Consider the following 25,899-nt stretch of genomic DNA (forward strand, 5'->3'; position numbering starts at 1 on the left):
GTAGGGAAACCCACCCTCACCTAGCTTTAGTTAAAATCTATTTTGTATTGCAGAAAATTCCTGCTATATACACACATCACAAAGAGCACCATTCTCTAGAAGAGATAATTACATGCTTTATGTTAAAGAGCTGTAGAGCATTAGACACTAACAGCATCTTAATACATTTAGCTAATATTTACAGTATTTATTGTTATTAAGAAGATTCCGACCAGCATTAACTTTAGTAAAAGCCTTGTGGATTGTAGTAATCCACATATTGGAGCTTCAGTATTCAGACTAATATTTCAATGGGTGGAAACCCATCTGCTTAAAATGAGAGCAGTGTTCTGTAATATATGACTGTATTTTATAAACAACATCGAGTGTATAGAGATCCTTACAATTTTCTAATCTCCAGCTATCAGTTCCATTTGTAAATGTAACAAAAATATAATACTGCATGAGTTTAGAAAAGATGAGAAAGATTTTAAGAGCTGTCATTCTGAGAGCACTGTCTTTTACTCAAAGACTGTCATAATAATATGTTTTATTCTTCTGCTAAATACCTGTTTATATAAAGCACACTAATGTATTTCTTCTCAAATAGCTTAGGTTGACAGGCTGTGCATAGAAACATGACATGTAAAACGATTACTGAATGGTAATACGTTAGCTGGACCATGATAATCCCTGTCAGGCATAATAAAACATTATTCCTATTTAAGTCTTATATAAGTGCTAATAAAAATGCAAATCATAATCATGGTTTAATACTTTTGTGTACAATGAACCAAACCTAATTATTGGCATATCTTGCCTCCTTTACTTTATTAAAGCTGAACTCCAAGATAAGCAAATAATGTCCAAACACAAGAGCCATGTGTCTTGCGCATGCACAAATAATTGCATGTATTAAGAGGACATCAAAAGCTTGCCTCCTCACAGCTTACTTCTTGGTAACGGGACACCGGAAGTGACATCACCTAGGAGGAGGAGCCAGTGACAGGTTGAATTAAGCGCACCATTATTATACTTTATATTTATGTAGGTGTGAGATCACTATATCAATGATTGCAGCTGTTGATCCATTTTTTATATTAATATTTTAGTTTTATTTTGATTCTTCCTTTGTAGCTCCCAATATCTTCAGATAGTAGTACTTTAGTAATAATATACATACAAAATAAAAATGAATAGCCAAAACACAGAATAGACAGAATGGCCTAGATAAAAACTCCATAAAATACTCTGAAAAAATTTGTTGGGCCAAACAAAAAAGGTAGAAGCTTGGCCGACATAATTGCAGGAAGTACTGCTTGACAAGTGTTTATTAAAAAAAATGGAAGTTTGTTAAAGGGGATAGGTTTTCTACTTCACTATTTGGGATCAGCCAATAATCTCCTTTTTGATTAGGCTTGCTACTGCCTTTAAGACTCCCTTTGCTGTGGCTTAATCTCTTCATGACCGGAGTCCTTGTAGTTAGGGTTTGGAGGTTCTTCCCTCTCAAAACTCTTTGAAACTCCGAAGTTCCAGTCCCTAAAAGAAATGTATCAATTCAGACAGTACTGACAATTAGTCCTCTCTTACCCAGGAAGTCCTGACCCTTCATGGGAAATTACCAGTGAGTACTCAACCATGTCTCCAAACTGTCCCCCTTAAAGGAATCACAACTCCGGAATTGGGGAAATATACATGTCATTCAGGACACATTCTCAGTGTCCTGTACACCTGGTTGAGAATGGAAGGTTTATTATGTCAATCTCTAAATATCTGGGCCTAAATTCAGCAAGAGGACTATAGGGGGAAACGAATGTATGGGATGTGTAGAGGGATCAGAAGATTAATCTGGGAAATATGAAACCTTCTCTACCTTTCTTTTGTTTGCTATTGCTAAGGTTGCTATTCCATAAACACATTCTAACTATAGTCTTTGAAAATTCAAAATACGTGGGGAGGAGCTTGTAGACAAGCATGTCAATGTTCAGGTATGCATAGGGTAGAATGATGCCTGTATATAGCTATATATGCACATGTGTATACTTTCTTCTTTTTCAGTTAGCAGTATTTTCCTGACATCACTAACATCGTAAGACAACATATGTTATCAATGAGCGGTGTATATATCAGTAACAAGTAACCACTTGTAATAGTATCCTTACATAACAGCTAATGTTAACAGAGAGCAGTATTGAGCAGCATGTGTAATCAATCATGCATACATACACAAGGACATCATAAGACAACATATGTTATCAATAAGTTGTGAGTATACTTTATATATACAGCAAGTAATATTAGTGAAAAAATAAAGCAAAGAGCCAGAATTGCTTCAGGTCTTGTGTCAACCACTATGCCTCACCAAAATCAAATTACAATCTTTATTATTTCATTCTAAAGACTAGAATATTTCTATCGAAATATTGTCTGAGGCAGTGATGTAGAAAACTTGGTTAACATTTAAATGAGAACTCCACGATTGTCCAAAAATTATTATAGTATCTAAAATTGTTACACAAGCCATTTTGTAATCTATTGTTATTAAAATAACCTTTATATTTAAATAGGAAGTTTCTGTAATTTTCTAAAAATTTTCAAAAAATGAAATACAATATTGCAACCTGGCGCAACAAGTACAATTGTAGGCATCCCCTGCAATAATAATTTTATTTACTATAAGATGCTCCAGAAGGTGTAACTACTTCTAAGGAGATGCAGACACTGCAGCTTTTGTCAATAAACACTGAAAGAGCACCAGGTGGTTAAAATGAACAAAGGTCTTCCCATTGAGGAATCAGACTGTAAAGGAGTCGGTGAAACAATCTGCATTTTCTTCACCAGAACAAGAAAAAGTAGGGCTCTGTTATAAACTTTGTCAAAATCCTTGCAATATACATTGAACACCCAGAGTGGATTGGTATTTTTCTCAACAAAAGTGAAGTTACCTTTTAAAGTGGAGTAAAAGCCTAACCATATACATTCTTAAAAAAAAAGCCCCTGCCCCCTCCTCCTACGTATCTAACCTGTATAAAAAATATATGTATACTTATCTATATTTAGTAGAAAAAAAGCTAAGCACACCAATGCAGGATGGCACTGAGGGTGTACAGAAGTAATTAATATAATTTGATATGGAGAAAAAATATAACTGGAAAAATTGACTATATAGGCACCACTGATAAAAAGTAATAATTTTATTAACCGCTTCAGCCCCGGAAGATTTGGCTGTTGCATGACCAGGCCCTTTTTTGCGATTCAGCGCTTTAACTGACAAGTGCGCAGTCGTGCAACACTACACCTAAACAAAATTGATGCCCTTTTTTGCTCACAAATTGAGCTTTCTTTTGGTGGTATTTGATCATCTCTGCGGTTTTTACTTTTTGCCCTATAAACAAAAAAAGAGCAACAATTTTGAAAAAAACACAATATTTTATACTTTTTGCTATAATAAATATCCCCATTTTTTTTTTTTTTTTTAAAAGCTAATTTTTTCTCACTTTAGGCCGATATGTATTCTTCTACATATTTTTGGTAATAAAAATCACAATAAGTGTATATTGATTGGTTTAGGCAAAAGTTATAGTGTCTACAAAATAGGGGATAGATTTATAGCATTTTTATTATTATTTTTTTTTACTAGTAATGGCGGCAATTTTATTGGGACTGTGACATTATGGCAGACACATCGGACACTTTTGACACATTTTTGGGACCATTGGCATTTATACAGCGATCAGTGCTATAAAATGCACTGATTACTGTAAAAATTTCACTGGCAGGGAAGGGCGGTCAAGGGGTTAATTGTGTTCCCTAGTGTGTGTTTTAACTGAAGGGGGAGGTGACTGTCTAGGGGAGATGACAGATCGCTGTTCATATTTTGTATGAACAGACGATTGGTCTCTTCTCCCCTCAGAGAACCGGAAACCATGTGTTTTCACACACAGATCCTGGTTCACAGTGTGTCACCAGCGATCGCAGGAGCCTGGCGGTGATTGCGGCTTCCGGGCACTCGCATCAGCTCCGGGGGCAGGTAGCAGGCCCCCCTAGTGGCCACAGGGCAAAGCAACGTTACATAACGTTGTGTCGCCCAGCTGTGCCATTCTGCCGCAGTGAAACCGCGGCAGCTGGTCGGCAAGTGGTTAAACACACCACATAAATAAAAAAACTGAATTTAAAAGACTGTAATTGAGAAAAACAAACAGTGGTCAAATATATTTCTGCAAGACACTACGTTAGGGGTGTACTGGTGACAACCCCAACTATTGTCATGATGGCTAATACAAAGTATAAATTACAGGAAGCTTGACATGTTTCGCATGGAACCGCTTCTTCTGGAGCTTGTATACAATTTTTAAATGAAAATGGAGAGACATTCATTAAGTATATATACATAGATATAATTCCATTGATCATGCATCAGGATATATACTTATTCACTGGTGTGATATAAACATATAGCAGATAGTGTATCTATAAACCAGCACCTCAGACATACACATGTAATTGAGCTATGGGCGAATGTGGTGATATACCAGGTATCATAGAGTGCACCAAGTTAGAGAGACCTCATCATAAGACATGCATCAAGTCTATTGACTACAGTGGGCTTTTCTCAATTACTGCCTTTTAAATTCTGTTTTTATATTTATGTGGTGTATAAAATGTATTAGTTTTTATCAGTGATGCCTATAAAGTAAATTTTTCCAGTTATATTTTTCCTCAATTTATCTATTTTTAATGTGCTCATTGTCTGGTCATTTAATCCTGCAGCTCCAGCTCTCAGGGAGCAGTGGCTGCAGGGGAGAGGAGGGAGAACCTACAACAGCTGGGCTAAGGGCACATATAGCTAACGTCACTGCTTCCAGAATTTACAGTCGTCGTTGAGCGCTTCCTTACACAATGCTATAGGATGACATGACTGGAACAGAGCAGAATAAAATAGGTAAGTATACAGATCATTTTATACAGGTTAGGCAGGATAGTTAGGAGAAGGGAGGAGGGAAAATTTTAAAAGCCTAACTCTACATTTATTGTCCCTTGAAATAGTTTTTTTTGGGGCAAGCTGGCCCAATCAAAGTTTTTACTGCACAAGCGGATTTACTACAAAGCTTCCCATGAACTGCTGAGCAGCGCTCAGCTTGACCATTATTTTGTTTCGAGAGTGGGATGGAAGTATGTAGCTGAGGCTACATACAGTTAATACAGTGCGCACAGCAAGTACAACAGGTACTGCAGTGAATCCTTTGTATGGGTCAGCTTGGCCCACACAAACTACTTAAAGGGACATTAAACATGGAATGTAGGCTTTAAGACTATATATAGTCAGGCTTTTATTCCACTTTAAATAAATGTTTAATGTTACATAGGATTAGCTAGCAGCGGCTTCTTCCTCTTGCTCTGCAGCACAAACAGATTTGATTATAGATCATAGATAAGCACAATGCCATTAGGAACTGCGGCTGCTGAAATGCACTATATTGGCTGCTCCTGTCACACAGCAGATCCTCCACCTCCACAAGTGTGGAATGGATTTCATGCTGACATTCCACAATCATAACACGGCATTCAACTTTGTTAGAACCTTACTCCAACCCAAAGGGCACATAGGCTACTTTTGTTGATTATGGTATTTAATGTAAGGTTTTTAAATAAAAAAAAATGATTATTACATTTTTACTTTTTATGGCCCATTGTTTTGGTTCAATTGAGGCACAGTGGTTGGCACAATGTACAACGCAAGACCAGATACATGCTCGTCTTTTGTCTTTTGTCTTTCACAGAGATATGGTTGGTGTGTGTTTTTTGATAACAACAGAGCATGTTGAAAAATAGCAATAAAGGCAAAAGAATGAGTAGGAATAAAGCAACTCTGTGGAAATGGGAGTGGTTCTGGCGCAAACTGTAGTTCAAATAATGCCAGAGAACCTGAGTCTGTGATATTATATTGGGTGTGGATCAAGGGAGAGAACAAACCATGCAAGATGAATGAAGATATCCAGGGGTGAAGAAGAATCAGTCTATACCTCAGGGCAGGACTCTGCAGGACAGCAGAAGCACGCTCCAAAACATGTAGAAAAAAGGGTAAAGAAAGAGGCGCCTTCTAAGTATGAAAACGTAGTTTCTAAAGTAGAATCTTTATGGTACAATAAATAAAAACACTCACATTGGGGTTAAAAATGATCAGCATGAGGAAAGTCCTGCAACAGTGCATCTCCTTACTCGCTGGTTCAACAGACTATGTCACTCAGGAACCCATAGGGAGCCGTCGGCCGGCTCTGTACACTCTGTGGCTCAGATGGTAATACAGAGGAGAAGTCTGAGGCGCTTGTGGAACTAGAAGTGTTGCAACGCCATTTGTGAGCCTGCGCACTGACAGTGGGAAGGACAGGTGCGCTCCTTTGTCAAGCTGGGTATTCAGGAATTAAACATGCTATATATAGAGTCCACCATCTAGTGGTGATAGGGGCAAATAGCAGGTGATGATGAACACTGGTGAAGAATGATATGGTCATGCAGGTGGGGGCCATATATATCTAGTGGGAATAACAAATAATAAAAAACAACAATGATAACCAATGTAATGTAATACATATTGAGAATGGGAATAACCATGGGACAAAAATAGAGGAATAGAACAATAAAAATTAAAACTAAAATAAAATAAAAACAATGACAAAATATGTGTGATAAAATTGAATATATTGGAAAAATAAAATTTTGACTTAATATAAGTATTAGACATTCAGCACATCATGGGGGATCATAAGGTGATATTAATATGGTGGTAATTTAAGAAATAGGGATGAGGGGGCCAAATGGTGGACATGTTCCATGTATAGGCAATAACAACATGATGATCCAAAGTCATGTGTATTGGAAAAATAAGGAAATGTAGGGATATATATATATATATATATATATATATATATATATATATATATATATATATAAATCTGATAGGTGCACTGGGAATGGGATCAAGAAATAATGAACTGTGTGTGGTATACACATATATTGGTGAGAATATGTGTGAGGGCCTGGAAATAGGTATAGATATAGACTACCAAAGAGAAAAAAGTCATGTATGGTGGATATAAGATACCCTAGATGGTGAAGGGGGCCACAAATACATGGTGCAGAGACAGGCCCTCTTAAAACCATCAGGTGGGGGTGGGGGGGGGGGGGTTGGGTTAAAGCAATTCTGTGCCTGCCTCCTGTTCTCATGGGCAAAACTCTTGCACGTCTTGGTAGTGTTAGGACTTGCCCACCTCCTGCACATTCCTATTGGCTATTGAGACATACCTTCATTGTGATAGGCCAATCAGAATTTATGGGTAAGCAAGTTGAAGTGGCAAGCTTACTGGTTATGGCTACATTTTCTATGTGACAGCATTTTTTCCACTTTAAATAGTAACCCCAGGCAACAAACACATTACGTTCTATGACAATACAAATAGCGCTTGCCTTTTCACAGACTTTCAGTATCAGAAAGTATGTCACTGCCTGTGTGCTTGGAGAATGCACCCCTCTAGTAATGGGGGTTTAAGATTTTCTGAATCACTAATCTGAAGTAAGTGGATAAGGACTTCTGCCTTTCTTCTTATGTTCACTGGCTGCATTCTTGTTTTTGAAAAAGATATTGATGCCAGCCAGGCAGGGCCGCTGATAAGCCAGTAAGACTGGCCCTGTTGTACCGGGCCTGGCCACCAGGGGGGGCCCAGGCAATATAAACAGGGATGAAAGAATGCATAGTAACTAATAAAAAAAAAAAAAAGTGTAGCCCTCCCCTTCTTCAGCCTGCTCACCTTTAACTGTAAACAATGCTGGAGTGGGGCTGAATGGGGGAGAGCCAGGAGGGAGACACAAGGAGGTATGACTACAGCAATACAAGTTCTGCAGGAAACAGGATCGTCTGGAGCACAGTTACACGTAACTGGCTGGCTGCAGTGTCTTCCGTGGGATTAGCCAGTGTACAGGTTATCGTTCAGCCTCCCCTCCCTCTTGTCTTGCTGGTTACTTTTTTTTTTATCTGCCTAACCTGACCTGCACATTGTCTGATCACACTGATAAGATTCCTGGAAGACTCTGTAGCAGCTTTTAACCATTTCAGCTTATAATCAACTATTTAGCCAGAGCTCTGTGTGCTGCACAGATTGTTTGATATTTTAATTCTTTTTTGGAGAAGGATTTACTTCTAAATCAGGCTAGAAGCTTCACAGACCCATTAACTGGTTACTGCACCTCAGTAATCCTGACCCGTTCACTGTTTGTAAGAAAATTAGTATTTTGGAAATTGTATGTGAAGCTGTCTTCTGTCACTTGGTTGTACTTTCAAAGGAAAATCACTGACTTGATCTTGCAGAGGTGGTTTAAATAGAGTGGATCAGCCCTGTGATACTATATACTTGTACACTGGGTTCAGCCATAAACGGAGTCTCTGACCGTCTCCTGAATCAATCATGTCTGCGATCCCTAACCATCTCCTGTACTATGTCTGCAGTCTCTGATCATCTCCTGTACCATGTCTGCAGTCTCTGATCATCTCCTGTACCATGTCTGCAGTCTCTGATCATCTCCTGTACCATGTCTGCAGTCTCTGATCATCTCCTGTACCATGTCTGCAGTCTCTGATCATCTCCTGTACCATGTCTGCAGTCTCTGATCATCTCCTGTACCATGTCTGCAGTCTCTGATCATCTCCTGTACTATGTCTGCAGTCTCCGATCATCTCCTGTACTATGTCTGCAGTCTCTGATCATCTCCTATAGTATGTATGCAGTCTCTGACCATCTCCTGTACTATGTCTGCAGTCTCTGACCCTCTCCTGTACTATGTCTGCAGTCTCTGATCATCTCCTGTACTATGTATCCAGTCTCTGACCATCTCCTCTACTATGTCTACAGTCTCTGATCATCTCCTGTACTATGTCTGCAGTCTCTGACCATCTCCTGTGGTATGTCTGCAGTCTCTGACCATCTCCTGTGGTATGTCTGCAGTCTCTGATCATCTCCTGTGGAATGTCTGCAGTCTCTGATCATCTCCTGTAGTATGTCTGCAGTCTCTGATCATCTCCTGTACCATGTCTAAAGTCTCTGACCATCTCCTGTGGAATGTCTGCAGTCTCTGACCATCTCCTGTACTATATCTGCAGTCTCTGACCATCTGGGGAGGGGTGGGGCTGGAGGAGGGACCAGGGGAGAAAACAGGGTGGAGCTGAAGGGGGCCCCGTCAGGTAGGCTGTACGGGGCCCCATGATTTCTATCAGCGGCCCTGCAGCCAGGTAACTAGTTTGTCCAGAAGGAGTTCAGCAATGACAGCTCTATATTTCTCTCTGTACGAGTTTGCGTTTTACAGTTTAGGTCAAGCAAAATCAAGTGACCTGAACGCTCACAAATGTCTGTCTAGCACTATATAGAATGTACTGTGTTACGCAGAAGGGTTATATATGGTGAACTATGCTGGACAATACTAATTTCTCTACACATACAGTTTTTATTGTGTGTGCTTACCTCAGCAACAAGCACATTAAATGCTATGCAATTTTATCTTGCAGCTGTGAAAAGAGGAATAAAGTTCAGTGTGCAGATTACATGCATTTGTTGTCCTGAATATCAGTATGTGAATGATTCTTCACACTTCTTCAACGTATAACTAAATTGTTGGAATCGCTGTGTACTTGATAACTGGAGCTGAAGCCAGTTTGACTTACATCATGAGGAAAATCTGTTGACTTCACATGGTGTCAACACTGTGGAATTTCAGCTGCCCATCTTGAACAGTGCAACCCAGCCAAGTGTATATTTTTCATTTACTCACATACCATTACTAGTATAGATCTCCCTCCATATTTATACCAGTTTAAAGGGAACCTGGCAAAGACTTGGAAGATTTCTATTGCGTATATGATTTACGACTGTTACTAAATGCTTAAAGTGATATTATAGTCTTGTTCAGGGGCGTAACTAGAAATCACAGGGCCCCATAGCAAAATGTTGTACTGGGCCCTCCCCCCCCACAAAAAAAAGATGATAGTCTCCCACTCCTTTCCTACCTCCTGTTCAGACTCCAGAGCCTCCTCATGTGCTGAAAACGATGTCCCTTCACAGGCGCTCTCAAGCGTTCTGCCTGACCCACTCTGCTCTCTGCTCCTGCTGTATGCGGCTGCGTGTGTCAAGACATGGCCGGACTCGCAGGGCCTGGGAGGCTTAACAGTAAACTTACATTCCTCATCCTCACCGGGCCCTGGGGGGGGGGGGTACCTAGAGCATTTGGCACCCAGGGCAGATCCTATATCTGGCACCCCCCACTTTAAAATGTAAAAACAACCCCCTGTGCCCCCGCATACCTCTGCATCCCCCAATATCTCTTTGTCACTACTTTGTACCCCCTCGCCAAAACTGGACCCCTTTACATTACACAGCCCCCCTGCACCTCTGGACCCCTTTACATCAAATAACCCCCTGCACCACTGGACCACTTTACATTACCCAACCCCTGCACCACTGGACCCCTTTACATTACACAACCCCCTGCACCCCTTTACATTACAGAACCCCTGCACCTCTAGACCCCTTTACATTACACAACTCCCTGAACATCTGGACCCCTTTACATTACACAGCACCCTGCACCTCTGGACCCCTTTACATTACACAGCACCCTGCACCTCTGGACCCCTTTACATTACACAGCATCTCTGGACCCCTTTATATTACTCAGCACCCTGCAGCCTTTGAGTTCACATTGCTGTCCTGGAGTTTTTCGCAGTTCTGGGGTACACGCAGTTTTTTCTGCATTTTATCCCCATTTTTAGCTGCAGTCCCACAGACTTCTATTAGTTTGTATAATGTTACTGTGTTTTCTGAAAGCACACCAAAGTTGCAGTATAGCGGACATTTGGTGCGCTTTCAGAAAATGTTGTCAAAATGTGTAACCTAATAGAAGTCTGTGGGACTGTAGTGGAAATGGAGTTAAATGCGGGAAAAATCTGTATACACCATCACTGCAACTGAACCACAGTGCATCAGTGTGAATCAACTCGAGTCCTGGTTCACATATATGCAATGCAGGAATCAGCGTGATTCTAGTGCGGACTCCTGCATTGCATGTCGTTTTCTGGAGGTTCACACTGCCCTTTGCAAGCTGCTACGGGGTCAATGTAAAGTTACTCACATCCCCAGATCAGTTTGCAGATCACAGTGCGAACTGTGAAATGGTGCAGGCATGGGATCGCATAGGTGTGAACACCCATGCGATCCGATTCCAGTGCAGACCAAAAAAGGGTCCTGCACCATTTTGGAGAGAATGCAATGATTTCAGCCATACAGTTTGTATGGCTAAACTTGCATTGCACAGACATTGCATGTGATTTGCACAGCAATGTGGTGCGAATCACATGCAATGTCTGTGATTGCACTAGTGAAAAACATGGCTAAAGGAACATGATGTGGCCATCTATTAGTATCGGCTGGTTAAAAGAAAATGTTTTGGATAGAGTTAATGAAAGATTCTGCTGAAGGACAACAGAGGAAAGAGGGGGAGAGAAAGATTTGGGAGAGAGAGGGCAGAGTCCACACACAGTGATAGTGCTGCAAACTCACTTGGATGTTCCCAGGATGTTCACACTAGCTTCTGTAGCTGTCGGCTACTTTTGTAAACGCTCCCGCCCCCACATTCCTTTCAGACACAGCACACGGCTGCACGGAGCTTGGATGGACACAGAGGGGAGGGAGAGAGGGAGCAGAGCCGATGCAGCCTCTTCCATTTATGTGGAGGGGGTGGGGGGGAGTTGTACTCGCTGGGCTGTTAGAACGTAATGCACAGCATTGTGTCAAGTACAGCCGACATCCCTATATTTATGCCTGATGGTTCAGTCCACCTGAGCTGGGATCTCCCTGCACACATTGCCACTGCTGCTACCAAGTCTGCCCATTGTCACTGTTTCATACGCCGTCTGACATCCCCGCAGCGTGTGCCACCCAGTGCGGACCACCCCCCACCCCCAGTTAGTATGCCACTTGCGGGCCCCACGCAACTGCGGGCCCCATAGCGCCTGCATGGGTCGCTATGGCGGTAGTTCCGCCACTGGTCTTGTTTCTTTCTGTTTAAAAATAACAAACATGTTATACTTACCTGCTCTGTGCAATGGTTTTGCTCAGTGCAGCCCAGATCCTCCTCTTCTTGGGTCCCTCGCTGGAGCTCCCGACCCCTCCCTCCTGCCGAGTGCCCACACAGCAAGCAGCTTGCTATGAGGGCACACGATCATGAGACGAGACAGCTCTCGAGCAACATCACTGGATCAAAGGTAAGTATTAGGGGGGCTGAAGGGTGGCTGCTGCACACAGAAAGTTTTTTTATCTTAATGCAAAGAATGCATTAATATAGGGCTGCAACTAACGATTATTTTCATAATCGATTAGTTGGGCAATTATTGTTTTGATTAATCGATTAATCGGTTAATAACCTTTAAAAAAAAAAAGTGGGTCAAATTGACGTCCATTTTCAGTCACAGTGACAGGAAAATTTAGAAATAATAGAAAACTTCTTAGTCAAAGGAATTTTCAGACAGTGTTTGTGGTTTTCGTTCAGAAATTACATTCATTTTAAAAACAGAATGTTAAAAACAAGTGAAAATTTCAAACAAAATTCTTTCATTCAGCGAATGTACAAAGATTTTTCGTCTGAATATTCTCATCTGAAAACTGATCTGCGTGGCCAGCATAAGGCTCCGTAAACACCTATGCAGTTTGCTTTTAATCTGTTTCTGCAGTGCTTTTGCTGTGCGTTTTTTATTTTTGCGCACGTGATTTTACGGCAATTTGCATTTTTGCCTTTTCTTTGGGCGGATTAAAAAACACAAATTGCAGCAAAAATGCATTACATGCTTTTCTCCAGCTTCTCCATTGAAGTATATTGAACAAATAAAGAACCATTTTGCGTTAAAAGTCCCTGACCCTTTCAGATGTGAACGTTTCCCATAGGAAACCATGTAAATGAACTTTAGTGTATTTCTGCAAAAAGCACCAATAAACACATAGATGTGAACCAGATCTAAGACGTTTAGTAACATAATGGGGTTAAAAGAAATGAGCCCTTTAAAGTAGAAAAAAGCAGATAATCACTACTGTAAGGGATTCATTTTTTTACTGTAGAACAGTGAAAGTAATATTTACATTAGCGATTATTTGCTCTTTTTCTACTATAAAGGGCTCTTTTTTTTTTAACCCCATTATGTTACTGGCCGATTAATCGATTATGAAAATAGTAATCGATTAATTTCATAATCGATTCGTTAACGATTAATCAATTAGTTGTTTCAGCCCTACATTAATATATAAAAACCTTCTGCCTTTAGAATCACTTTAAGCAGAGGTTTCCTTTAGTGACCGTAGCATACAAAATAAATAAATACATTTATTAATAAAGCCTAAAGTCTCATAATTTTTGTATCTCTTTATAGTTTTGTACCCCACATGTTATGATTTGTAACACATTTTTGACTGGTAATGTTTTAAACACCATTTTTTTTTTCCATGGAAACTTTGCTTCCTGTTATATTACGTTGCTCTGTGGTGGTATAGCTGAGTAACAGCCACACCCCTCACACGAGTGCCCTCACACAGACTTGTATTGGAGAGAAGGGGAGAGGTATATCAAGCCAAGTATGTTACTGAGTGCTGATTTGCTGACTGCACTAGGTTTACCCAAGGTGCTTATTGGACTGCACACTCCTATTTTAAACACTTCACGCAACTGCATTCATAACTTTGCTCGGACATTGAGTATATTCAGAAATAAGGTTGCTTAAGTTATACAATATGGACCTTTTACAGGGGAATCTAACCTGGCCCCACCCCTTACACCTCCCTAGCCAATCACATTATAGGGCCAGTAGGAAGGTACAAGAAGGCTAAGCATGACTTTTACACAAAAAAATTTGATTTGCAGATTTAAACTTTAGGTACCTCCGCTCGTCCAGGTTTATTTTAACTCCAAGCAAATGCAGACCTACCATTAAGCTGAAGTTCAAGTACAAATGAAGCCCAATGATTAAAAAGTAATTAAAGATGTAGCTGACCTAATAAACTGCCTTATTTATTGTTAAGGTAGGAATCAAATAGTAATGAAACAGCTGTGCTTTGCACTATAAGCTGGTAGACTCAATTGTGCCTTGCTGCTTCTTTGCTTTTCTCAGTCTGGTTCTTGAGCCTAACTCTTGGCTTCCTATCTAAAGCAACTCAACCTGGCCGCATATGCTTTGTTACTGGTAGACAGGTCCAGGTTAGAATAGTTGTTGGCTATCAGCTGTTTTGCATAAAGTGCTAAGGTTTTACAAAGAGAGCAAAATTGGACAGCAATACACTGCTCCATGTTAAAAAGATACGGGGTAGGGTGGGATCTAGAAAGATTTTGATATTTTTGGGATTAAGTACATTTTCTCTGTATGCCAAATTTGTTTGATATTGCCAACATGTAGGGCCAGGAGAGGCTCTCAGGAGTCTTTTTTGTATATCAAATTCTAGTATAATTAAGGCTAGCTTTGATTTGTTTTAGTGATGTATTAGGTCAAGCGCTTTTCTAATGCTGTCAGAAGCTTGCATTTGGGTACAAATTCTACTTTCTCTTTGTGTACCTAGTAGCTAAAGATATTGTTAAAATGATTTAAAAGAATATTGGTACATACTGTATCTTGAGGTCTTGAAAACTCTGGGCAAAATAAAAAAATACTCTTGCAGTGGTGCTCCACCCACACTGCAAGGGTCAATACTCTGTTTTAAATAAACAGCTTTGTCTAAGGATATTTAAAAAGCGGTTTTACTGATCTTGTCCCGTGCTCCTCCAATAGCCAACTCTTTTGCGGGTGTGAGCAATAAGATAAGTAAAACTTATTTTTCTGTTCTCCCTATACAAAAGTGAGTATTTCGTTTTTGCAGTGAAGAGGAATTCCTCTCGGCAGAGGTAACTTTTACTTAACCCAGAGTTCAGCTTTCACACTCTAATAGGAAAATAGTCTTGGGAGCCTTTTATTTTTTGATATGATCAATATAGGTGTTACGTAGACTTGCCCTGCTAATGACTCCCCCAACATACAAATGTTATGCACTGTGGAAACTTTCAGGTTTGTGCCCATGGGGAGAGTAGGGGGAGATCTGCTCTTGATGACTAGCTCAAGGTAAGTCAGTAAATCCATCAACTGTATACCCAAGCAAGCTTAGGCAGAAGGCATGGGGGAAAACCTACATACATTTGAACAATGCCAAAAGGGTTATCAAAACAACCTGGCAAAAGTTCACTTGTATCTGTGGGTACTCTCAACTGATGACCATTAATGATTTTAGCCCCTAAATGATACGCTTTCTAACTTGACCGCTCATGACTCCCCGTATTAATGAACCACTCACCAGTGATTAATAGTAACCCACAACCCTCATTCTGCCACCCAAACTTCCCTCACACCTGCATCCTCAGTTACTCCTTACTATACTATATATATTTATACTATATATATATATATATATACAGTGGTGTGAAAAAGTGTTTGCCCCTTCCTCATTTCCTGTTCCTTTGCATGTTTGTCACACTTAAGTGTTTCGGAACATCAAACCAATTTAAACAATAGTCAAGGACAACACAAGTAAACACAAAATGCAATTTGTAAATGAAGGTGTTTATTATTAAAGGTGAAAAAAAATCCAAACCATCATGGCCCTGTGTGAAAAAGTGATTGCCCCCCTTGTTAAAACATACTATAACTGTGGTTTTCCACTCCTGAGTTCAATTTCTCTAGCCACACCCAGGCCTGATTATTGCCACACCTGTTCACAATCAAGGCATCACTTAAATAGGAGCTGCTTGACACAGTAAGGTCCACCAGAAGATCCTTAAAAGCTACACATCATGCCGAGACCCAAAGAAATTCAGGAACAATTGAGAAAGAAAGTAATTGAGATCTATCAGTCTGGAAAGGGTTATAAAGCCATTTCCAAAGCTTTGGGAATCCAGCGAACCACGGTGAGAGCCATTATCCACAAATGGCGAAGACATGGAACAGTGGTGAACCTTCCCAGGAGTGGCCGGCCGCCCAAAATTACCCCAAGAGCGCAGCGACGACTCATCCAAGAGGTCACAAAAGACCCCACAACAACGTCCAAGGAACTGCAGGCCTCACTTGCCTCAGTTAAGGTCAGCGTTCATGCCTCCACCATCAGGAAAAGACTGGGCAAAAATGGCCTGCATGGCAGAGTTCCAAGGAGAAAACCACTGCTGAGCAAAAAGAACATCAAAGCTCGTCTCAATTTCTCCACAACACATCTTGATGATCCCCAAGACTTTTGGGACAACATTCTGTGGACCGATGAGACAAAAGTGGAACTCGTTGGAAGGTGTGTGTCCAAGTATATCTGGCGTAGAAGGAACACTGCATTTCATAAAAAGAACATTATACCAACAGTAAAATATGGCGTTGGTAGTGTGATGGTCTGGGGCTGTTTTGCTGCTTCAGGACCTGGAAGACTTGCCGTGATAAAAGGAACTATGAATTCTGCTGTCTACCAAGAGATCCTGAAGGAGAATGTCCGACCATCTGTTCGTGTACTCAAGCTGAAACGAACTTGGGTTCTGCAGCAGGACAATGATCCTAAACACACCAGCAAGTCCACCACCGAATGGCTGAAGAAAAACAAAATGAAGACTTTGGAGTGGCCTAGCCAAAGTCCTGACCTGAATCCTATTGAGATGTTGTGGTATGACCTTAAAAAGGCCGTTCATGCTCGAAAACCCTCTAATGTAACTGAATTAGGACAATTCTGCAAAGATGAGTGGGCCTAAATTCCTCCAGGACGCTGTAAAAGCCTCATTGCACGTTATCGCAAACGCTTGGTTGCAGTTGTTGCTGCTAAGGGTGGCCCAACCAGTTATTAGGTTTAGGGGGCAATCACTTTTTCACACAGGGCCATGATGGTTTGGATTTTTTTTCACCTTTAATAATAAACACCTTCATTTACAAATTGCATTTTGTGTTTACTTGTGTTGTCCTTGACTATTGTTTAAATTGGTTTGATGTTCCGAAACACTTAAGTGTGACAAACATGCAAAGGAACAGGAAATGAGGAAGGGGGCAAGCACTTTTTCACACCACTGTATATATATATATATATATATATATATTGTGAGGGGGTTCGCTCGGTAGCGGGTGTGTGTGACCCCCTGGATGGGTTCACAACACAAAGTCAGGCACAGCAGACAGTGGTGTAGGTGCAAAAAATAAAAGATCCGGTTTATTTAGGCTACATGCAGTGATACATATAACAGCCAAACAAAATAAAACAAGAAAATAAATCCTGGTCAGCTTGACCTCTAACTACACACGTAGACTCCCTGTCTAACAACTGGGTGCAGCCTTGTGCTGCCCAGTCCCTGTCTCTATTGTAGGGGTTTGCCACACAGGCGTTAACTCACCGCACAGAACAGATCTCAGACTCCCCAGTCTATACACACAAAACTGGTTCCAGGATGGAGCATCTCCCTATGCATGCTCGGGTTTTTTGTAGAGGTCTTAATGAGCCCACTTACTACAGCTGGGCTCATTAAATCTTCCCCTCTAATTGTAAAAGTCTGCATAAAGCCTGAATCTAGGACACACATATTTCCCATCCTGAATACAACCAGGTGATTTTACCTGCGTGCTGCCACATACCCCCCCCTCTTGTTTCAACCTTGGGGTTGTAACACAAGCAGCCAGACACGCATGTATCCGAGACAAAGCATCCACATTCCCCATTTTAACACCAGGGCGATGCTTAACTGTAAAGTTAAATTCCTGTAGGGCCAGGAACCACCTATTTACCCTTCTATTGGTCTCCTTGTTTTGAGCCATCCACTTTAAAGGAGCGTGATCGGTCACCAGGTCAAAGTGCCTACCTAGCAGATAGTACCGAAGGGAATCTAGAGCCCACTTCACTGCTAAACATTCCTTCTCAATTGTGGAGTAATTTACCTCATGGGACTTTAACTTCCTGCTGAGGTAAATGACTGGGTGCTCTTCCCCGTTCCAGACCTGGGATAACACTGCTCCTAACCCAACGTCTGATGCATCAGTTTGTACAACAAAGTCCTTAGAGAAGTCTGGTGAGTACAACACTGGCTGGCTACATAAGGCTGTTTTTAAGGACTGAAATGCTTCCTCAGCCTCTGGGGACCATTTAACCATAACCGACTCTTTCCCTTTTGTCAGGTTGGTGAGGGGCACAGCCTGAGAAGCAAAATGGGGAATGAATCGTCGATAATAGCCAGCGATTCCCAGAAAGGCTCGTACCTGTTTCTTGCTGTTGGGACGTGGCCAACTCTGTATGGCCTCGACTTTATTGACTTGGGGTTTTATCACCCCCCTCCCAATAGTGTACCCAAGATATTTGGCCTCCTCCTGTCCAATGGTACACTTCTTTGGATTGGCCGTAAACCCAGCTTCCCGGATAGAGTCTAGGACTGCTTGTACTTTTGGCAAATGTGAGACCCAGTCTGTGCTATGGATAATCACATCATCCAGGTAAGCTGCAGCATATTTATGATGGGGCCTCAGAATCTTATCCATTTTCCGCTGGAATGTTGCCGGTGCATTCTGTAACCCAAACGGCATTCTCTTATATTGGAATGCCCCATCTGGGGTTACAAACGCAGTTTTCTCCTTGGCCGACTCGGCCAGGGGAATTTGCCAATACCCTTTGGTGAGATCAAGAGTTGTCATATATCGGGCTGTTCCCAGCCGGTCAACCAACTCATCTATACGTGGCATGGGGTAGGTGTCAAATTTTGTAACTTTATTTAATTGTCTAAAATCGTTACAAAACCGCCAGCTCCCATCAGGTTTGGGCACTAGTACAATAGGACTGGACCAGTCACTCTGGGACTCCTCTATCACACCCAATTCCAGCATCCTTTGAACCTCCCCACGTATTGCCTCCCGTCGGGCCTCTGGTATTCTATAAGGTTTTAGTTTTACCCTTTCTCCTGGCGGGGTGATAATGTCATGCTTTACGCCAGATGTTTGTCCCGGAAGCTCAGAGAAAATCTCTTTGTTACGAAGTACAAACTCTTTAACCTCCTGTTGTTGGGGTTTCGATAAGGTGTCTGCTATTCCAACCTCAGGAACTAAGCAATCAGGCTGTACTTGTGACAAAGTCTCTGCGACTAGGGATTCCCTATCCCTCCAGGCTTTCAGCAGATTGACGTGATAGATCTGCTCCGGCTTTTGCCTTCCTGGCTGTCTAACCCTGTAGTTCACCTCACTAATTTTTTCAATTACTTCATATGGACCTTGCCATTTGGCCAGAAATTTGCTTTCAACTGTAGGGACTAGCACCAAGACCCTATCCCCCGGGGAAAAAGTACGTGTCTTGGCCCCACGGTTGTACACTCTCTGCTGTGCTAACTGCGCTTGGGATAAATGTTCCTTTACAATTGGCATTACCTGTGCAATTCTATCTTGCATCAGGGCGACATGCTCAATCACACTCCTGTGAGGAGAACTCTCATTTTCCCAAGTTTCCTTGGCGATATCCAGCAGCCCTCTTGGGTGTCTCCCATAGAGCAACTCGAAGGGTGAGAAACCCGTAGAGGATTGGGGTACCTCCCTAATGGCAAACATCAGATAGGGTATTAGACAATCCCAATTCTTTCCATCTCTATCCACCACCTTCTTTAACATTTGTTTTAGGGTTTTGTTGAATCTTTCAACCAACCCATCTGTTTGGGGGTGATACACAGATGTACGCAATTGCTTCACTTTGTACAACTTGCATAATTCTTTCATAACCCGGGACATAAAGGGTGTACCTTGGTCCGTAAGCAGTTCCTTACAAATACCCACGCGGCTAAAAACAAGGGATAGCTCTTTGGCTATGGTTTTGGCCGAGGTATTTCGGAGAGGAATTGCTTCCGGATAACGGGTGGCATAGTCCAATATAACCAAAATGTACTGATGCCCCCTAGCAGACTTCATTATCGGACCTACCAAATCCATTGCGATCCTCTCAAAGGGGACCTCAATGATAGGAAGAGGTACCAGTGGGTTACGGAAATGTGGCATAGGTGCCGACTTCTGACACACAGGGCAGGAGGAACAATACTTTTCTATTTCCTTCATGACCCCAGGCCAATAGAATCTCTGCAATACCCTCTCTCTGGTTTTCTCTGTCCCCAGATGACCTCCCAGAATGTGTCCATGAGCCAATTCTAACACCAACTTCCTGTAAGGTTTGGGGACTACAAGTTGCTCAATGGTTTCTTCTGCCCTTTGAGCCACTCGATATAGCAGGTCCCTTTCCATAGTGAAGTAAGGATAAGGGCAAGTCTTATCTGGGTTCACTAACTCGCCATCTATTTTCACCACATTTTCCCGTGCCTTTATTAGGGTGGGGTCTTTTAACTGTTCTGTGGCAAAATTTTCCCTGTGAACCTCAAGATCCGAAAACTCCACAGACGGCATGTTTTCATCTGAGGATGTTGGCTCCTCCCCAGTTTCTCGAGTTTCCCCCGCCAATACCGACAAGGGAAATTCAGGAGAGTCCTCACCACTCCCAGAGGAATTCTGGTCATCTTCCTGGTTTATAGGGGCCTCAGGACAATCCCAGAGTTCCCAGAATTTTGGAAAATCCCTTCCCACAATAGCATCATGTGGTAACTGAGACACTAACCCCACCTGATGGAGAGAGGTTACCTTTGGGGGTCTCAAAAAACACTGAAGTTACAGGATACTCTCGGGTGTCCCCATGCACACAAATAACAGCCACCCTGTTCTTCCCAGAGACCTCTGTAGTAACTAATTCAGCTTTTATCAATGTTACCAGGCTACCTGAATCTAGCAACACATCAACATGTCTACCATTAATACACATTTTACATAAATGTTTCTCAGGTCCCCGAATGGCAGTGCATGCAACTGTCGCAAACAGCGACTGACGTCTCTCCCTTATAAAGTCACATTGCATAGGCTCATCCACAACTGGGCAATTGGCTGCAATATGTCCCTCTTGCCGGCAGCGGTAGCAAATAATTTTTTTTGCTGCCTCTTGCAGCATGGGCTTCCTGGGCTGCTCCCGCCAGACCTTAGGTAGAACTCCCACCCTCTCACTCTCTCCACCCTCACCCCTTGGAGTCATCTTACCCGCCACTGGGGATGATCTGGTCCTAGGGGGGAAAGTCCGTGAGTCCCTGGAAGAGGTGGTCAAGTTCTCTGTAGCCAAGTACCTCTCAACCAGATCCACAAGTTTATCTGCATTTTCTGGGTCTCCATGGCTTACCCATTTTTGGATGGCAGTAGGAAGAGCTCTCAGGAAACGATCCATAACCACACGTTCCACAATGTTTGGTGCGGTCAAAATCTCTGGCTGCAGCCACTTCCTGCTCAGGTGAATGAGATCATACATTTGAGACCTGGGAGGTTTTCCAACCTGAAAAGTCCAGTTATGCACACGCTGAGCCCGGACTGCCAGGGTGACACCCAGCCGTGCAAATATTTCTGCTTTAAGCACCACATAGTCTTTTGCTTGGTCAGGCTCTAGGTCATAATAAGCTTTCTGCGATTCCCCAGTTAACAGAGGGGCCACCAGTCCAGCCCATTGCTCCTTAGGCCACTTTTCCCTTTCAGCAGTCCTTTCAAATGTGGTCAAAAACACCTCCGGATCATCCTCTCCAGTCATTTTTGTCAGTAAACGGCTCACACCAAAGGTTGCGGTATTATTGTACCCACTTGCTTCATTGGTCTGCGGACGTTGCTGTATCAATGTCTCTATTTGCTGTTGAAAATTCTGCTCTTGCTTCTGCAACAGGTCTATGAAGCGGGCTTCAGATCGCTGCTGGGCTTGTTGCTGAGCTTCCAAACTCTGCTGCAAAGTTGCATTTGTCTGCTGCTGATTTGCATTTGCCTGCTGCTGGGCTTCCAAACTCTGCTGCAAAGTTGCATTTGTCTGCTGCTGATTTGCATTTGCCTGCTGCTGGGCTTGTTGTTGAGCTGCAAGGCTCTTTTGTAAAGCTGCATTTGTTTGCTGCTGGTTTGCATTTGCTAGAGCCAGCTGTCTCAGTATCTCCTCCATGCTGGCCTTAACAACAAAAAAAAAAAAAGAAAGAAAAAAACTGCCCGCATTCTCCACCAACTGTGAGGGGGTTCGCTCGGTAGCGGGTGTGTGTGACCCCCTGGATGGGTTCACAACACAAAGTCAGGCACAGCAGACAGTGGTGTAGGTGCAAAAAATAAAAGATCCGGTTTATTTAGGCTACATGCAGTGATACATATAACAGCCAAACAAAATAAAACAAGAAAATAAATCCTGGTCAGCTTGACCTCTAACTACACACGTAGACTCCCTGTCTAACAACTGGGTGCAGCCTTGTGCTGCCCAGTCCCTGTCTCTATTGTAGGGGTTTGCCACACAGGCGTTAACTCACCGCACAGAACAGATCTCAGACTCCCCAGTCTATACACACAAAACTGGTTCCAGGATGGAGCATCTCCCTATGCATGCTGGGGTTTTTTGTAGAGGTCTTAATGAGCCCACTTACTACAGCTGGGCTCATTAAATCTTCCCCTCTAATTGTAAAAGTCTGCATAAAGCCTGAATCTAGGACACACATATTTCCCATCCTGATTACAACCAGGTGATTTTACCTGCGTGCTGCCACAATATATATATATATATATATATATATATATATATATATATATATATATATATACTATTAACACCCATATATTCACTTACTCGCTAAGTACATTAGGCATTTTCCCTTTTACATTTGTACACTGAATGAATGGGCACACTTAAGCTACTCCTTTGTAAAGCCAAGATTGATCTCACCTATTTAGCAGAACATTTAGAACACAATAATCCTTTTATATTGCGCAGCAGATGTTCCTGCAGAAAACATGCCTGGAGCTTGGTAATAGAAGGTGACATGTTACATATAAATTTATTTAACTATGCTTCTCCTGTTTTATGTAATTTTATTGGTTGCAGGTAGTTGCCATCGATATGGATATGGCTTTTTTTGAGCCCAAAATGCGTAACATACTGGAACAAAAATGTCAATCTGATAAGGACTGCAACTTCTTTGACTGTTTTTCAACATGTGATTTAAAGACATACACGTGTGGAGCACAGAGAGAGAATAACAATCTGCAAGTAAGTGACGGTTATGCAAGTACTGATGTGCTTTGCAATACAAATTATTGTTTTGAGTCATGAACATTAACATAACATTAACATACTATATATGTATAAATATAAATATATATATATATATATAAATATATATATATATATATATATATATATATATATATATATATATATATATATATACAGTGGGGACGGAAAGTATTCAGACCCCCTTACATTTTTCACTCTTTGTTATATTGCAGCCATTTGCTAAAATCATTTAAGTTCCTTTGTTTTTCTCATTAATGTACATACAGCACCCCATATTGACAGAAAAACACAGAATTGTTGAAATTGTTTGCAGATTTATTAAAAAAGAAAAACTGAAATATGACATGGTCCTAAGTATTCAGACCCTTTGCTCAGTATTTAGTAGAAGCACCCTTTTGATTTAATACAGCCATGAGTCTTTTTGGCAAAGACGCAACAAGTTTTTCACACCTGGATTTGGGGATCCTCTGCCATTCCTCCCTGCAGATCCTCTTCAGTTTTGTCAGGTTGGAGGGTAAACGTTGGTGGACAGCCATTTTTAGGTCTCTCCACAGATGCCCAATTGGGTTTAAGTCAGGGCTTGTGAAGCCACTCCTTCATTATTTTAGCTGTGTGCTTAGGGTCATTGTCTTGTTGGAAGGTAAACCTTCAGCCCAGTCTGAGGTCCTGAGCACTCTAGAGAAGGTTTTCATCCAGGATATCCCTGTACTTGGCCGCATTCACCTTTCCCTCGATTGCAACCAGTCATCGTGTCCCTGCAGGTGAAAAACACCCCCACAGCATGATGCTGTCACCACCATGCTTCACTGTTGGGACTGTATTGGACGGGTGATGAGCAGTGGTTTTCTCCACACATACCGCTCAGAATTAAGGCCAAAAAGTTCTATCTTGGTCTCAGCAGACCAGAGAATCTTATTTCTCACCATCTTGGAGTCCTTCAGGTCGTTTTTAGCAAACTCCATACAGGCTTTCATGTGTCTTGCACTGAGGAGAGGCTTCCGTCGGGCCACTCTGCCATAAAGCCCCGACTGGTGGAGGGTTGCAGTGATGGTTGACTTTCTACAACTTTCTCCCATCTCCCGACTGCATCTCTGGAGCTCAGCCACAGTGATCTTTGGGTTCTTTACCTCTGTCACCAAGGCTCTTCTCCCCCGATAGCTCAGTTTGGCTGGACAGCAAGCTCTAAGAAGGGTTCTGGTCATCCCAAACATCTTCCATTTAAGGATTATGGAGGCCACTGTGCTCTTAGGAACCTTAAGTGCAGCAGAAATGTTTTTGTAACCTTGGTCAGATCTGTGCCTTGCCACAATTCTGTCTCTGAGCTCTTCAGGCATTTCCTTTGACCTCATGATTCTCATTTGCTCTGACATGCACTGTGAGCTGTAAGGTCTTATATAGACCAGTGTGTGGCTTTACTAATCAAGTCCAATCAGTATAATCAAACACAGCTGGACTCAAATGAAGGTATAGAACCATCTCAAGGATGATCAGAAGAAATGGACTTCACCTGAGTTGAATATATGAGCGTCACAGCAAAGGGTCTGAATACTTAGGACCATGCGATATTTCAGTTTTTCTTTTTTAATAAATCTGCAAAAATGTCAACAATTCTGTATTTTTGTGTCAATATGGGGCGCTGTGTGTACATTAATGAGGAAAAAAAATGTACTTAAGTGATTTTAGCAAATGGCTGCAATATAACAAAGAGTGAAAAATTTAAAGGGGTCTGAATACTTTCTGTCCCCACTGTATATATATATATATATATATATATATATATATATATGTGTGTGTGTGTGTATATACAGTATATATATATATATATATATATATACTGTATATATATACACACACACTATATGTACACTTCTGTGAAGCATGTTACTCATTAAAAAATCTTATTCCTAATTTTATCTAATTTCATCCTATTTCATCTTTATAGTGCCTTGATTTTTTTGTACTTTTAATAAAACAGTACAAAGCCATTTAAAGGGGAAATAATGTCCAAAAGGTATTTCCCTTTCTAGCACATTAACATGAGCAATTCTGTCTCTGAGCTCTTCAGGCATTTCCTTTGACCTCATGATTCTCATTTGCTCTGACATGCACTGTGAGCTGTAAGGTCTTATATAGACCAGTGTGTGGCTTTACTAATCAAGTCCAATCAGTATAATCAAACACAGCTGGACTCAAATGAAGGTATAGAACCATCTCAAGGATGATCAGAAGAAATGGACTTCACCTGAGTTGAATATATGAGCGTCACAGCAAAGGGTCTGAATACTTAGGACCATGCGATATTTCAGTTTTTCTTTTTTAATAAATCTGCAAAAATGTCAACAATTCTGTATTTTTGTGTCAATATGGGGCGCTGTGTGTACATTAATGAGGAAAAAAAATGTACTTAAGTGATTTTAGCAAATGGCTGCAATATAACAAAGAGTGAAAAATTTAAAGGGGTCTGAATACTTTCTGTCCCCACTGTATATATATATATATATATATATATATATATATGTGTGTGTGTGTGTATATACAGTATATATATATATATATATATATATATATATATATATATATATATATATATATATATATATATATATATATATACTGTATATATATACACACACACTATATGTACACTTCTGTGAAGCATGTTACTCATTCATCCTATTTCATCTTTATAGTGCCTTGATTTTTTTGTACTTTTAATAAA

At 41.3% G+C, this 25,899-nt stretch overlaps 1 protein-coding gene across 2 annotated transcripts in view; it reads left to right on the top strand.

The window, feature by feature from the left end:
• The window catches only part of DIPK1C (divergent protein kinase domain 1C), a 128,200-nt gene that overhangs the window by 86,434 nt on the left and 15,867 nt on the right, over positions 1-25,899 (top strand). Inside the window, exon 3 of one of the 2 annotated variants that reach the window (XM_077492364.1) lies at positions 22,989-23,153. The exons of the other annotated variant lie outside the window; for it this stretch is intronic. Coding sequence (XP_077348490.1) covers positions 22,989-23,153 — 165 coding nt within the window. The remainder of the gene's footprint in view (positions 1-22,988; positions 23,154-25,899) is intronic. 2 annotated transcript variants of the gene reach the window in all.

This window comes from Lithobates pipiens, unplaced genomic scaffold (genome assembly GCF_037356315.1).
Source record: "Lithobates pipiens isolate NorthernLeopardFrog02 unplaced genomic scaffold, aLitPip1_a1.2 Scaffold_19, whole genome shotgun sequence".
Lineage (NCBI taxonomy): Eukaryota > Metazoa > Chordata > Amphibia > Anura > Ranidae > Lithobates > Lithobates pipiens.